Here is a 13,539-nt window from a genome sequence, read left to right as displayed (position 1 = left end):
TTTTTCATCCGTCTAAAGAATTATCGCAATATAACAAAATTTGAATTTAGGGGAAAATCCCCTAACCTAATAATTCTGGCGGTTGTATTCCCCTGTTCCCCCTCGCCAATCGCTGCGCCGATTCCCCAGGCGCGCGCCCGCTGATAGCCAGGCAGTTTCACGTGTTACGTGTACAAAAATCGTGTGGTGTGCTGACGAGTTGACGACGTGATCGCGTACGCGGGCACGATGTGCAGGTAACATTGCCGCGCATTGGTGCGACATGCAATGGTGAAGCGGGCAGGACTGGGTAGCGGCGTGTTTACAGCTGCGAGGTCTTGGTGGTGCGAAGGAAGGAACGCGGGCGTGAGATCGCCGACAATCAATGCCAATGGCCTACGAAGCGTTATGGCACGAATACATGCAGATGCCCGTGGTGACGCGGGCCTATACCACAGCTTGTGTCATCACGACCCTCGCCGTGGTATCTAGCGCGTTTCTTTTCATTTTACCCCCTCTCCACCCTCAATCGCGCACGACAGCTTCGTCGTTGCCGTCGTTCTTGTTCTTGTTCTAAATCCTCCGGATTTTTGAAATTCTCGAGATCCGTCACTCTGTCACATCCGCCTCTGCAAGTTCGAGATCATCAAATGCCACGTTTGAGTGACACATGATGACTCAGCTTATATCATTCTGATGCTTGCCTGAGTGACTGTATAAAAAATGACGTGCAAAAAAGTCTAATAACTTTAAGATACCTTTAATTGAATTTGAATTAATAATTGGCCTTATTGAATTTTTCTAAAATATGTTTGTCAGTGGTTGATGTAATTTTAAACGTTGCAGCAATTAGACTTGGTATCCCCGTTTCAACTATATTTCAATCCTATCCTTATTGTGGAGCAGTATCAGGTACGGAAGTATAGATATGCAAATAATTATGCAAAATCACTAGTTGACTTTGTTATATAAGATAAAGAAAAAGTTTACTGTTTATTACTGTTAGAAGAAGACATAAATTTGTACTTTTCTCCATCTTGTATTTAATGCCTAAAATATTATGTTGGCTCTTTTAGATATGGCGATTAATAACAACATTCCTGTTCTTTGGAAATGTTGGATTCAACTTATTGTTCAATATGATCTTCACATATCGATATTGCCGTATGTTGGAGGAGGGATCCTTTCGCAGGAGAACAGCTGATTTTGTGATGATGTTTATCTTTGGTGGAATATGCATGATTGTATCCTTGACAAAATATTAATTATTATAATTTCTACAAAAATTATAGAACTCTTTCTACTATTTAAGTATAACATTAAAATATTCTAATGATAATTATATTTTTTAATATTACTAGTAACTTGGAATAATATTTGTAATTATAATTATTAATTATTTATTATGTAAAAGGAATGATATTGTTATTCCTTATTGGGAATATCTTATTATTTCTTAACTATATCTAAAGATTTTTGCATTCTTCATCAATTTGCTGTTCCTGGGACATGCATTCACAATAATGTTGGTGTACGTGTGGTCACGACGAAATCCTTTTGTTAGGATGAACTTCTTTGGACTTTTAAACTTCCAAGTAAGTCTAAATTTAAAGAGATGCATATGACATCTGCATTTATAAGTTTTATTCTGTCTATGTTAGAATTTACTATTGTATCATTATTCTGGTTTCGACAAATGATTTGTCGCATTATGATTAGTAACTTGATAACTTTGGTTTTTTCCAGGCTCCATATTTACCATGGGTACTGTTAGGCTTCTCTGTATTGCTCGGTAATACGATTTGGGTCGATCTTGTGGGAATGGCGGTAGGACATACTTACTATTTCGCAGAGGATGTATTTCCCAGGTTAAGAGGTGGTTTCCGAATTTTGAAAACGCCACAAATACTGTAAGTAATGTAGTTTCCACTTATTTATATTTAATTAATACTGAAATTATGATTGAAATTATGATTGTTATTCAAAATTAGTATATTTGTTCATTAAATTATCGATAAAAAAAACTTTATCGAGAAATATCTTAAAATTGGATATCCATGAGCAATTGATGAGAAAAATAAATATATAATATTTATTTGTCAGTAAGACTCTGTTTGATGCACATCCCGAGGATCCCGATTATATGCCGCCACCAGAAGACCGGCCAGGCGGCTTCAATTGGGGACAAGAAGCCAACGTGCAATGATCGAGAAATTCAGCATTCTTTTCCCAATGCTGTTTTTGTGTCGAATTGCCCTAGGATGTTGCGGAAGTGCGCGTCTCCATCATTGCTCCTTTGGAGCTATCAACAATTTAGTGCCCGAATTTGTATGCAAAGAATAATGAAGCGAACGTAAATAATAATATACAGAGTGTATAAGGAATCAAGCAATTTCGCTCTATTAAAGATCTCCCGAAAAGCTTGAAGCTAATATTTTTTTAAGCGAAATTCGGTAGACACCAAATTAAAGATTTTATTAAAAAATTAAGATTTATGATAGTCGACAATAACAATTAGATTGTCGTCGAAGATAAACCAACTTTAAAGAATTTGTGGATAAAAGGATACGAGTATTTATACACTCTGCATATAAACGAAAAAGTTAGAAATATGCACCTAACATCAGTAAATTTATTATTGATTTCTTTTCCATTTGCACATTCGTACGTGTTTGATACTTATTACAGAATCCAATGCTGTTGCTTCTGTCGATAATATTAACTTTTTGGAAGCCAAGTGTTGCGCTTCTAGCGCTATTACCGAAATTATGATAAATTAAATTGCTCTATTCAAAATACAAGACGCTACAAACTTATATTTTGTTTCCAATCAGATTCTCCAACAAGTTTAAAATGAGTTAATCATAAAAAAATTAGTAATTTTAATTATTATAGATGTTAATCCAAGCTGTTTATATACGAAATTCTAATATCGTGTATAGTAGCTTGTTTCCTAAATATTGTAATTATAGCAAAAAATTTTAGAATAACAAGTATTAAATTTGCGCAAATTATTTGTGGAATTCATAATTCTCCAATTCGATAGAAATAGCATTTTAATCCATGCGAGTGCAACTGAATTGGCATTCCGAGGGTTAAACCTATTTGTCAGTGAATATAAACTTTCGGTTTAGTATGAGGTTAATGTAATTTTTCACTCGCGAGTTAATTAGATTTGTCGTATCGAAAGTGTCACTTTTGTAAGATATTTGCGATTGGTAGTAATTTTGTGATATACTAACCGTGCTCATTGCAAGTATCGATGGGAAAAAGTGAGAAAGAGAGAGAGAAAGAGACCGAAAAAATGCCATTGTGCAAAGGAGACTATTTTAAAGTGTACTAAAGCATTTATTTATATTTATTATCATAGCTAAATGTAATCTAGGCAACATCTACAAAGTACAAATCGTTAAATATAAACTAAAGAAATAATATATATACATTTCCCACACTTTGTTCATATGTGTATATTGTGTATTATATGAATACAACAGAAAGACTTACATTGATTATAGTTAATAACTGCGCAACTTACATTGATTATAGTTAATGTCGCTCTTCTGTTATTTTTTTCATCGTAATAATGAAAAAATTTTTTCTAGAACCAATTACTGTTATGTAAATTTTGAGTTTTATTTCTTAAATTTTTTAATGATAACTATTCAAATTTTTTAAAAGCGTGAATTAAGTCTTAATGTAACTTAGCATTTTTTAATTTTTACTTTTTCTTCCGTTTGAAAATTATTTTGTCAAGTATGATTAATAATCAACATGTAACTTTTTCTGTGATTCTTGTGAACGCTATGTGCAATTCTGAGATGAACAGATGTGGATTTTTAACATAAGTCATCACTCTAAATGTTAATGCAAATTTATTTTACAGTGTACTGATTCAGACAAAGAAGAAATTTTAACTCCCGCGTGATTGCAAGAAATAATTACCTTGTTCTAATAATCACGATTTCTATAAGATCCTCAGGTTTTGAGTCTTAAATTCTTTATTCTTTATTCCAGTTTGAATATATTATATTCGAACTTCATAGCGTTCTAATTTTTTAGAGACTTGCACATATTTATCTTCTCTTATATCTTTGGCTTCCAGGATCGTAGAATATGTTTTTCCTTCGCACGGTGTATCTCTTGGATTCTTAGTTTAATATATTTGTAATTCTGACGTGGATGTTGCGATTTTGGATTTTTGAGTTGTTAATCCTAAAATTCCGGTCGTTTTTTAAACGTTAACATTGTCATTCTGGTTCAGTTAACGATTACATCCGTGATCGATTCCTGTCAGGAGTCGTTTGTGTAAACTCTTTCAGTATCTTATTAAGTATAAAAACCATAAAATACTTTTTTATTAATCTTGATTTATTCATTTTTTTTTACTTTTAGGGTCGGTTGTTCCAACTTCTTGGTAATTTTATATCTTGGTAATACCTATCAGGTAAATATACGTTTGTCTTTATTTATTTAAAAAAAGAAATGAAGATAGACACATGCTTACCTGGTATATAAGTTTACCAAGAAGTTGGAACAACCGACTCTTAGATGTGTAAATGCTTACAGCTAAAATGACAAATTCACCGAAAGTGAACGTGTGATATATGACACATAGATGCTGAAAGGGTGAATTAACAAGCACATCCGCAATCGCCAAAGAGTACGTTAATATAATTATCAAAGAGATGTAAAGAAATTAATAATAATGAGTATAGAATAAGAAGTGATTTTACAAAACCATTTATTTCGATTTAAATAATAATGATTAGCGTAATAGGATTAATATAATGATGTATAACTAAATACATATACGCAATGACATGGACTATAATACAATGATCATCAGGGCTCTATTGTACAACTGGTTTCTTTTATTTTATCATATCGCCACTGTTGCTAAGAGCACCGTGATATCGTCTGGTTTACCACCTGGAAAATTCAAAATTACGTCTTTTCGTCGAAATCCTTTAAACTTTTTACACTTATTTATTCGTATAAGGCCAAGTGCACCAATATTATTTTGGTTTTAAGCAAGACTTCAGCATATGTCTATTTCATCTTCCTTTCAAAATAAATAAAGACAGAGATACATACTTAAGTCTCACTCAAAGTTAAAATGATGTCCGTGCAACTTTAGTCGTTCAAGTTTAAATATAATTAATAAAAAAGTTTTAATTTTTTTCCAACAATTTTTTTCTATAAAAGAGATTAATGAAAAATTGCAGCATATCGTGAATTTCTCATAGCTTTTTAAGACATGTTTACAATATTGAAAAACACTGCTGTTTGAAATGTAGTATAAATGATTAACTTTTCTTTTACATACCTATTGCATCTATCCCGTTCTCTCGGGCATTTTGAGCAAACGGAGACATGAAGGCGCCGTCAAACGCTAAACGACGCGCCATCCACGCTATCGTGTTAGCGACGCACTGTATTTTCGTTGGGTCCCTCTCGCCTTCGATCTTACGCATCTCAGTGACTAGCAACTGGTCAGGCACATTATCGAATACCCCATCGGTTGCCAGAAGGATTACATCGCCATCCTCGACTCCGAAACTCGAAGTGTCGGCAGATTCTGGACTGGAAAGAAAAGTAATTTTTTATAATTACTTTTGAACATAAAGATGATATTGTGCAATATATTAATGCTGGCAGTTATAGAGAAATATATTACACACACACATACACACACACAATATTCTGCCATGTGTAATAAAATATCTACCTGTCGCGAAGTACTAGATTAGAATGTCCTGGAGGCGGCAGCGACAATTGGAAGGGAGTATTGAAATAATGTTGTTGCTCTGATGACCGATGCACCACCTCTCCTCTTCGTACAACTACGAAGCCACTGTCTCCTATATTGGCCGCGTAAATGCTACTCGTCTCTTTATTGAGAACTATTACGCATGCGGTGCTGCTACCTGAATAGTCAAATAAATTGTCAATGTAACAACATTTGGACAAATTTCTAAATAATTATGATTCATCTCTTATTTTTTCTATATACAACTGAAGGTGATCAATTACCTAATATTGGTTGTTTATTTTCTAACAATTCATAATAACTACGTGCTAATAAGCCAGCTGGTTCTGTAGGTGTGAATCTACCCATGGAAACTAGCCTCTCACATGTCCTCATTAGGAAATTGGAAAATTCTCCAGGATCGATTCCATAGTGTCGCCATCCCCCCACACCATCAGCTACACCTGAAATATTGCAATACAAATAAACACTTATACAAGGTAATTATTTAAATATCTTATGTTAGTCAATATATATTTTAGATTTTTACATATAAAACATAATTTAAAAGTTTGAAGTTTATTATGAAAAATAATATATGAATAACAATAATAATATAGTTTGAAAATAGAATTTACATCAATAATAATCTATGCGTAAAATTGTTATTCTTAAATTTTTATTATTTTATAAATAATTTAAATAAACCATATCTATATCAATATAATGTAGCAATACTGTATATACGTAGACTGCAAATGCATTTGATATAATTAATTCAATAAATGCACAAACATTGCTACTAGTTAATTGGTCTGGTAGGGGCAAGAATTATATATAAAAAATAAATATATATAAGATATTACAATACCTGTTTACTTCTCTTGATTATTATATCTTTATTGAAAGATGGGTTAATTAAATTTTTATATCTAAAATGACATAATATGTACTTGTATATTAAAAGAAAGAGGAAGGGAAATTAGGACAGAAAATTAGTAAAATGTATTTGAAAAATTAATTATTTAAAGTTTCTTAAAATATAGATTATTAAATCTTTAGTTACATTTATCATACTTGAAATAAAACTTTTTTACTTGAGCTTTGAATGAATAAAAAAATGATAAAAAGGTATAGAAAGTGCAGCAAAAAGTTTGGTCAAATATCTCCCACAATGGACAAAAAATACAATCTCATTCATTTTCCTAAAATATAATTAAATAAAAAAATATGAAATTCTGCTCTCTTTGATTTAAGTTTCTCAGTTTTTTTAACAATCTTCAAAATTCTCTCTTTTTTAAACAAAAATTCACGTAGATACACTTATTTCATTATAAATGTAGCAAGTATAACACAGTTAAAAAATCTTTTCCCCAAGAACGTATTTGAAATTAAAATTCTGTTCAGAGATTTAAGAATTCCACATTATCGGTCGACTTATCATTTAAACAAAGCATAAGTCTGTTCTTTCCAGCTGTATCACATAAATCATCCATAATCAAACTGAAACAGGCATAATCAAGATTCAAGGAAAGAGAGAAAAGGAAGAAAAAAGAAAAAATAATAAAAGCAGATAAAGCAAGCGTGATCTCTTTACCCTATCTCAAGCCCTTTGTCAGGACCTTATATAAACGTATGCGCGAAATTTGGAAGAAGCAAAAAAAATTTTTGAGAGCGTAAGAGACAGAAGAGAGAAAGTCCACTTTTGAAAGAACAAACTCCCAATGTATGATGCGAGCCAAGGAGAGTGTGATCGCAAAGACTCCCGTGCGAGCCTTCAAGACTCACCTATGACTTCGGCCGTCTTGAATCTGGCAGTGAACCAGGCGTCGTCGCCGAATTGGCCCCTGCGTATTCGGCTCCGAGCGAAGTCCTTTGGGAAACCGCACACAGCGGAGACGAGTGAGGCCTCACGGCGTCTGCTGCACGCGACAACCGCGCTCGACGGCTGCTGCTCGGTGCCGCATGCGGTGCTATAGCTCGCGATGCCGTTCCAGAGCGCGCGCGACAGCAGCCGTCCAGTCCAGTAGATAGATTGCATCGCTATTGGTATTGACTCGTGGTATTGTCACCGTTCACGACGACGACGGTGGCGGCGACGATAAGGACCAGCATACGATGATCGACATCGGCGAAGTCGGCAGCATCACGACGCGCATTCCTTTTGGTCGTTCGCTGCCTTCGCTGTCCGGCCCCAAATTATCCCGCCGACTCACAGTCGTCTTGACACCATCCTCTTTCTCTTTTTTTTTCTATCTTTCTCTTTCTCGTTTTTTCTCGCGCTCTATCAACAGGACCCGCGATGGCCGAGGAACCGTGCGACGCGAACCTGGCCACGATTGTCGTCCCCGCGCTTGTCGCTCATTCACCAGAGTTTCACGTTCACCACGCACCCGTGGTACAACGTACAAGAGGCACATACACGAGAAAAAGGTTCGGTGATCGACTTGGTGCGCGATCACGTGGCGCGCTGGCGTCGACTCCGATTAGACTTCGGACCTTTAAGCCGACTCCATACGGGCGCGCATTCGCCGATATGACGTTGACCGTATGCTTGCGCATTGACAAATCATCAATGTGGTGTCGGACAACGCAAAGATTGTGTTTCTCGACGAGAGAAAAAAAAATAAGACGAATGTATTCTTTCTTGAATGACTTTGACGATTTTTTTTTTGAAAGATCTCGGCGCTAAACGTTTTTGAATATAATTAGGTTTTGGACGAGGCGGGAAAAATATCTCTTTAGAGACACATTAAAAATATTGAAATGCTTCCGATAATCGATAATTAACTTTCCTCTCTTCTTCACAATAATCACAATGCACTTTATTTCCGAACGCTATACTAGAGTACATGACAGTACATGACACATCTTTATTATTAAGTCGATTGCTATTAATATACGGCTAGAATAATAATTGGCATGGTTTATGAGTTACGCAAGCCGATTTGTAATATATTTTACGACTGAAATTGTTACCCGAATGCGACGGGAACGGTAAAGAGATGGTAGAGGATATGGACAGCTTGGACGACAAGCTGTTTAGTAATGCATTTAGGAGAAATCCATCCGTTGAAAACGACAAAAAGAGAATTACATTTGCAGGTTCAATTAAAAGACGTTAATTAGTCAATTGCATTTTAATTATTTATAGAAAAAGTTTATTTATTCGAGCAAAGTGAAAACATTTTCTCATAGTTTTCTCACAGTTATTAAATTTTCTTTTATCTTTACCTATAGCATTATTTATTATTTGTGTAGATGAGGACGATCCACTAGCTAGTTTGCTAGCTGACAAGGAAGATTTGCCATCGAATCAGAAGAATCCAGCAGCAGTAAAGGACAAACGAAGTATACTAGATTTATTCAGTAATAAGATCTCTAATGAATCATTGTCAAGTTCAAAGGCAGACGAAAAAGAGACTGGCTTGACATTCGCATTAAATACTACAAGTATTGAGAGGCCAAAAACATCAGATGATAAGACCAAAAAATTATCATTGATGCAAGATTTATTTGGTGATATATCGCGTACGTCTCCACTGAAAGAATCTGTTAGTAAAAAGTCTGTACAACTGGAAGTTACACAGCACACAGCTGAAATTTCCAGATCACAGTCGCAGCACTCGACATATGCGCCAACAGTTCTTGGCACAAGAGAGCCTCGTAGAGGCAAAAGAACTTCAGAGATAATCAACGATCCTCTGGGATTATTTACTCTGGATACAACGTCGATTCAAGCCGAGCAAACTGTGAATATAAATTCAATAAATTTGCACATTCAAAATGTTCTGATATTTAATTTTGCTTTCTATTCATGTTTAATAATTCTGTTCTAAATTCAAAGACAACGGAGAGGCGTACAGCATCTGCAGATCCTAGTAGACAGAAATCGGAAGTTAGAGAATATTTGCCTGATTGGTTGGAGCCTAAAAAAGCACCAGAAGATAAAAATAGCAATCATGTTCAGGATAGAGTAACACCTACTGAAGAATTATTTAGCAAACATAGGAGATCTAGTTCTGATAAAATTGTTCAAGGGGTAAGAAATACATTACTGGTATGTGATAAAAATAGTTTTACTTATTAAATTATTCATTATAGGCAGTGAACGTATTACAACACGAGGATAAAACAACGGTAATTAGGTCACTGCCACACGAGAACAAAACATTGTCAAAATCAAACAATCAAGAAATAGAAATCAATGAATATAAGAAACAGGAAGTTGAAGAAAATTATTCTAAAGTAAGCATTTTTAATAAAAAAAACTTACATAATTTATGTGATTACTTTGTAATTAAGATTTATATTTACTCTTTATGATTTGTAGTCTGGCACAATGGCTGTTCCAATTGCTTCTGATGTAAATACAAATTCGGAAGATGTGCGTAGTACCTTAATTCCCCAAAACATGGGCTATGAAAATGCAATTCATAAATTAGAATTAGAAAAATCTCATCTGTCAGTAACATTACATAATTTAAGTGAAAAATATGAAAATGAGATAACAATTCTAGACGAGTCGTATAAGTAAGTAGAATTTTTTAATATTGAAATATATATTGACAATTTTTTTTCAAAAATTTGTTACACAATTATTCCATAGGCGACAAATAGGATTCTTGCAAGAAAGAACGGATACATTGGAAAAGAGAATGCAGCAAGAACTTGAATGTTTGGAGACAGATTACGAAACAAAGATTGAAAAGTTGAAAAACGAAAAAGTACAAATTGAAACATTTTATAAAGAAGAGTTGCAGAATTTAAGGGTATTTACTTTTCAGCACTTTAAAATTATTAATTTGTTACAATTAATATTAGTTTTATTTATTTTATTTAGAAAGAACATGCTCAATTTATAGAAGAAATTTATGAACGCCATTCTCAAAATATAAGACTGCTGCAGAAAGAGCATTTTGATACGATAGAAAACATATTAAAAATGAGAGAAGTGGAGAATTTAGCTATGACGACCATAGCGACCCACAAGACTGATCTGCAGAATTTGCTCCAAAAAGCTGATTTTATTATAGAGAATATAAAAAATGTGCAAGAAAAGACTGATCAAAGAAATGACCAAAGTGTAAAGTTAAGAGAATATTATTTAAAAAATCAGGAGGAAGACATGCAAAGTATGTTTATAAGTTGCTGTCAGATAAGTAATTTTAAGTAATTTTAGTAAGTTTTTATTAATTTTATGCAATATATGTTATAGTACAAAATATGGAAACAAAGAAGCAACAGAAATTACTGGAACAAGAACATGAAAAAATAATGAGTGTAGCGGACAGATTAGATTCGCATGTTACGCAATTAATGCTCGAATTAGAGAAAAAGAGCACTATGCTCAACCAGACATTAGAAACTCTGCAAAAAAAGGAACAATCTTTGTCGCACGAAAAAGAATTGTTTGAAGAAAAAGTACAATGGGAGCGTAATCATTTACAGGTAATTATTCAGTATAAATAATTAATATTCGAACATGTATGGTGTTATTTGAAAATCTTATCTACAATCTATCGTAAGGCTTTAAAAGAATCTTGGTTTAATGAGCAAGAAAAACAACTGAAGACTTTAACCAAGGAAAAAGAAACAATCGCGGCTAAAAAGAAGCAATATGAAGTTTTAAAGACAATAAAAAGTAGTTCGGATAACATTACAAAGATAGAGGTAAATTATAAAAGGATAAATCAATGAAATAGAATATTAGGAAAATAAAAGAAATAATGTTCCACAGTCGGCAGCTGCTATAAAAGCAGCACAAGAGGCCACTATACTCGCAAATCAGGAACGATTAAAATGGCAAGAAAAAATTAAATATCTCGAGATGCAGCAGCAGGCCTTGCAGGAAAGGGAATATCGGCTCTTAGCGCGCGCTCAAGATCTCGAAAGTTTTACACAGGTAATGATAATTAAGCATATATGCGATACACTTTAAACAAATTGTATGTGTAACAGTTAAACAATTATCCAGATAGCATTTACGAAAAATGAGGAAGCTATTAAAGCATTGAGAAATGTTCATCATATTGAAAATGAGCATAAAACTAAATTCGATTCTCATTATGGCAAATTTGGAAAGATCAATTTGGCAAGGTAACATGCTACAATTGAATTAATTTTAATAAGTGTAACAAATTAATATGCTTAATTTTACTTTTTTTTCAGTGAAAAATTGGCTTTAGAGAAATTTAAAAAAAGTTCAAATATCCCATATAATTATATAGATAAACGAACATTATCTAATCAGCAACATGAGTTTCAAGTTACTACTCACTTTACAGTAAGAGAAAAATAATTATGAATTATGTATAATGTTATTTATTTTAAATTATTTTATAAATTAATACTTTATAAAAAATATATATGCACATTTATAAATCTATATACATAAACCTATTTTTCAGGAAGTTGTTGACCCTCAATTAGTAATGTTGAAGTTGAATCTAGATGATCAGTTGGATAACATTCAATATACATGACTGCTATAAAATTTTGATACAATATTCAACAAATACATATTATATACTTTTTGTATAAAAACTGTCTGTGCTTGATATTTTATATATTCTAAATAACAGACAATAAATGTTGATATATTTATTATGTGATAGTTGACCCACTATCTGTTGACTCGCCATTGATAGTTAAATTTATACTCCCATCTGAAAAGAATAATTTTTAATTATTTCAAATTTATCGTTATTTTCTATATACTATTATTTTAATTTTTAATAAACAAATAACATTACTATAAATATTATTAATATTTTTATTGAAAATTTCAACTGAAAACAAAAAACAGATGTAACCTTCAGTGTTATTGCTGTTGTTCAAGATATGTTGTTGGAGCACTGCTATATTTTCCTTCAATGTTTCCAGCTGTGCAATACTACGTTTTGTTTGATACAACTTGTTCTCTACAGTTTCTGTACATGTTGTCTAAGGCAGATGAAAAAGTATAGACATGCTACTATTTTCAATGTATGTCTAAAAAATTTGTAATATTTACCACAGCTTGAATCAACTTCGAAGGTTCCACATTATTTTCCTTGACGTTAGTCAGTGTTTTGTGAATATCTCCTACATTATTCAAGAATTTGATTGCATCAACGAACATAGTAGTCATGTCCCTGAAAATAGTTTTGTAACATCAGGGGAGAAAGAGAAAAAATTATATTCAAACACATACTGTGCATAATTGTGTGGCACAGGCAAGCCTGAGATGGAGTGCTGCGTAGAATGTACAATCTTGTGTATAGAATGCTTGTGCGACGTAATAGTATTAAGATGTTTTGTGATGTTCTCCTTGCATTGTTCCCTCTTCCCTGTGAACAATAGGTTTTTACGCATGCAATTGCAATAATTCTTAGTAACCAAACAATCAATTTCCATTAGAGATAATCCGAGAAAATTACTTCTCAAATCTCGCAATTCCTTCATCATCTCCTTGTGTTCGTCAGATTCTGTGTCGAGACGCTCCAATTCGCGTTGACTAGCGAGCCTTTTCTGTTGCACAACTTTTATAAAACGTTCTATGTCCTCCATATCCCAGATCACGCGCTAATAGACAAGACGCAAGAAAGTATTTCACAGGAAATTAATGCCCAATATAATAGCAGCGATCGCTTCTTAAATGCTATACTCCCGAAAATGTTTTCTTTTATTTAAATAAGTTTTCAAAAACAAACTTCTATGCATGTATGTAGCATGGAAAATACGCGGGCTGAGCAACCTCCTAAATTATCAAACTTTCCCTAGAAATGTACCAACCACAAATGTTATTCGTGATCCTATATTTTGGACTA

At 33.3% G+C, this 13,539-nt stretch overlaps 4 protein-coding genes across 7 annotated transcripts; 2 read left to right on the top strand and 2 right to left on the bottom strand.

Moving 5' to 3' along the window:
• Positions 1–22: 22 nt before the first annotated feature.
• On the top strand, positions 23–3,561 carry LOC105835819 (derlin-2). Its single transcript, XM_012679396.3, has 6 exons — positions 23–463; positions 826–891; positions 1,056–1,223; positions 1,452–1,574; positions 1,726–1,889; positions 2,083–3,561. The coding sequence occupies exons 1-6, from the start codon at positions 365–367 to the stop codon at positions 2,183–2,185; spliced, it is 723 nt and encodes a 240-aa protein (XP_012534850.1). The 5' UTR covers positions 23–364; the 3' UTR covers positions 2,186–3,561.
• Positions 3,562–4,703: 1,142 nt separating this feature from the next.
• Positions 4,704–8,124, bottom strand: LOC105835816 (protein phosphatase PTC7 homolog). The gene is made up of 5 exons (XM_012679392.3): positions 7,517–8,124; positions 6,013–6,192; positions 5,708–5,906; positions 5,306–5,562; positions 4,704–4,908 (listed from the first exon to the last, which is right to left on the bottom strand). The coding sequence occupies exons 1-5, from the start codon at positions 7,767–7,769 to the stop codon at positions 4,859–4,861; spliced, it is 939 nt and encodes a 312-aa protein (XP_012534846.1). The 5' UTR covers positions 7,770–8,124; the 3' UTR covers positions 4,704–4,858.
• On the top strand, positions 8,079–12,337 carry LOC105835815 (golgin subfamily A member 4). 4 transcript variants are annotated; one of them, XM_036285091.1, is made up of 13 exons: positions 8,079–8,161; positions 8,990–9,480; positions 9,576–9,770; positions 9,833–9,976; positions 10,062–10,261; positions 10,338–10,500; positions 10,572–10,863; positions 10,947–11,179; positions 11,258–11,401; positions 11,469–11,633; positions 11,706–11,827; positions 11,900–12,014; positions 12,139–12,213. In XM_036285091.1, the coding sequence occupies exons 2-13, from the start codon at positions 9,232–9,234 to the stop codon at positions 12,211–12,213; spliced, it is 2,097 nt and encodes a 698-aa protein (XP_036140984.1). In that variant the 5' UTR covers positions 8,079–8,161; positions 8,990–9,231. The 4 variants fall into 4 exon arrangements, with proteins under 4 accessions (XP_036140984.1, XP_028045379.2, XP_012534845.2 ...); XM_028189578.2 differs by lacking the exon at positions 8,079–8,161 and adding an exon at positions 8,199–8,365; XM_012679391.3 differs by lacking the exon at positions 8,079–8,161 and adding an exon at positions 8,200–8,833 and having other exon boundaries at positions 12,139–12,337.
• LOC105835817 lies at positions 12,037–13,476 on the bottom strand. Its single transcript, XM_012679394.3, has 5 exons — positions 13,150–13,476; positions 12,924–13,059; positions 12,744–12,864; positions 12,544–12,673; positions 12,037–12,396 (listed from the first exon to the last, which is right to left on the bottom strand). The coding sequence occupies exons 1-5, from the start codon at positions 13,277–13,279 to the stop codon at positions 12,335–12,337; spliced, it is 579 nt and encodes a 192-aa protein (XP_012534848.1). The 5' UTR covers positions 13,280–13,476; the 3' UTR covers positions 12,037–12,334.
• Between the last annotated feature and the right edge of the window lie 63 nt (positions 13,477–13,539).

Source organism: Monomorium pharaonis, chromosome 3, assembly GCF_013373865.1.
Source record: "Monomorium pharaonis isolate MP-MQ-018 chromosome 3, ASM1337386v2, whole genome shotgun sequence".
Classification (NCBI taxonomy): domain Eukaryota; kingdom Metazoa; phylum Arthropoda; class Insecta; order Hymenoptera; family Formicidae; genus Monomorium; species Monomorium pharaonis.
The sequence above is the reverse complement of the archived record's forward strand: the minus strand, read 5'-3'. Positions and strand labels throughout refer to the sequence as shown.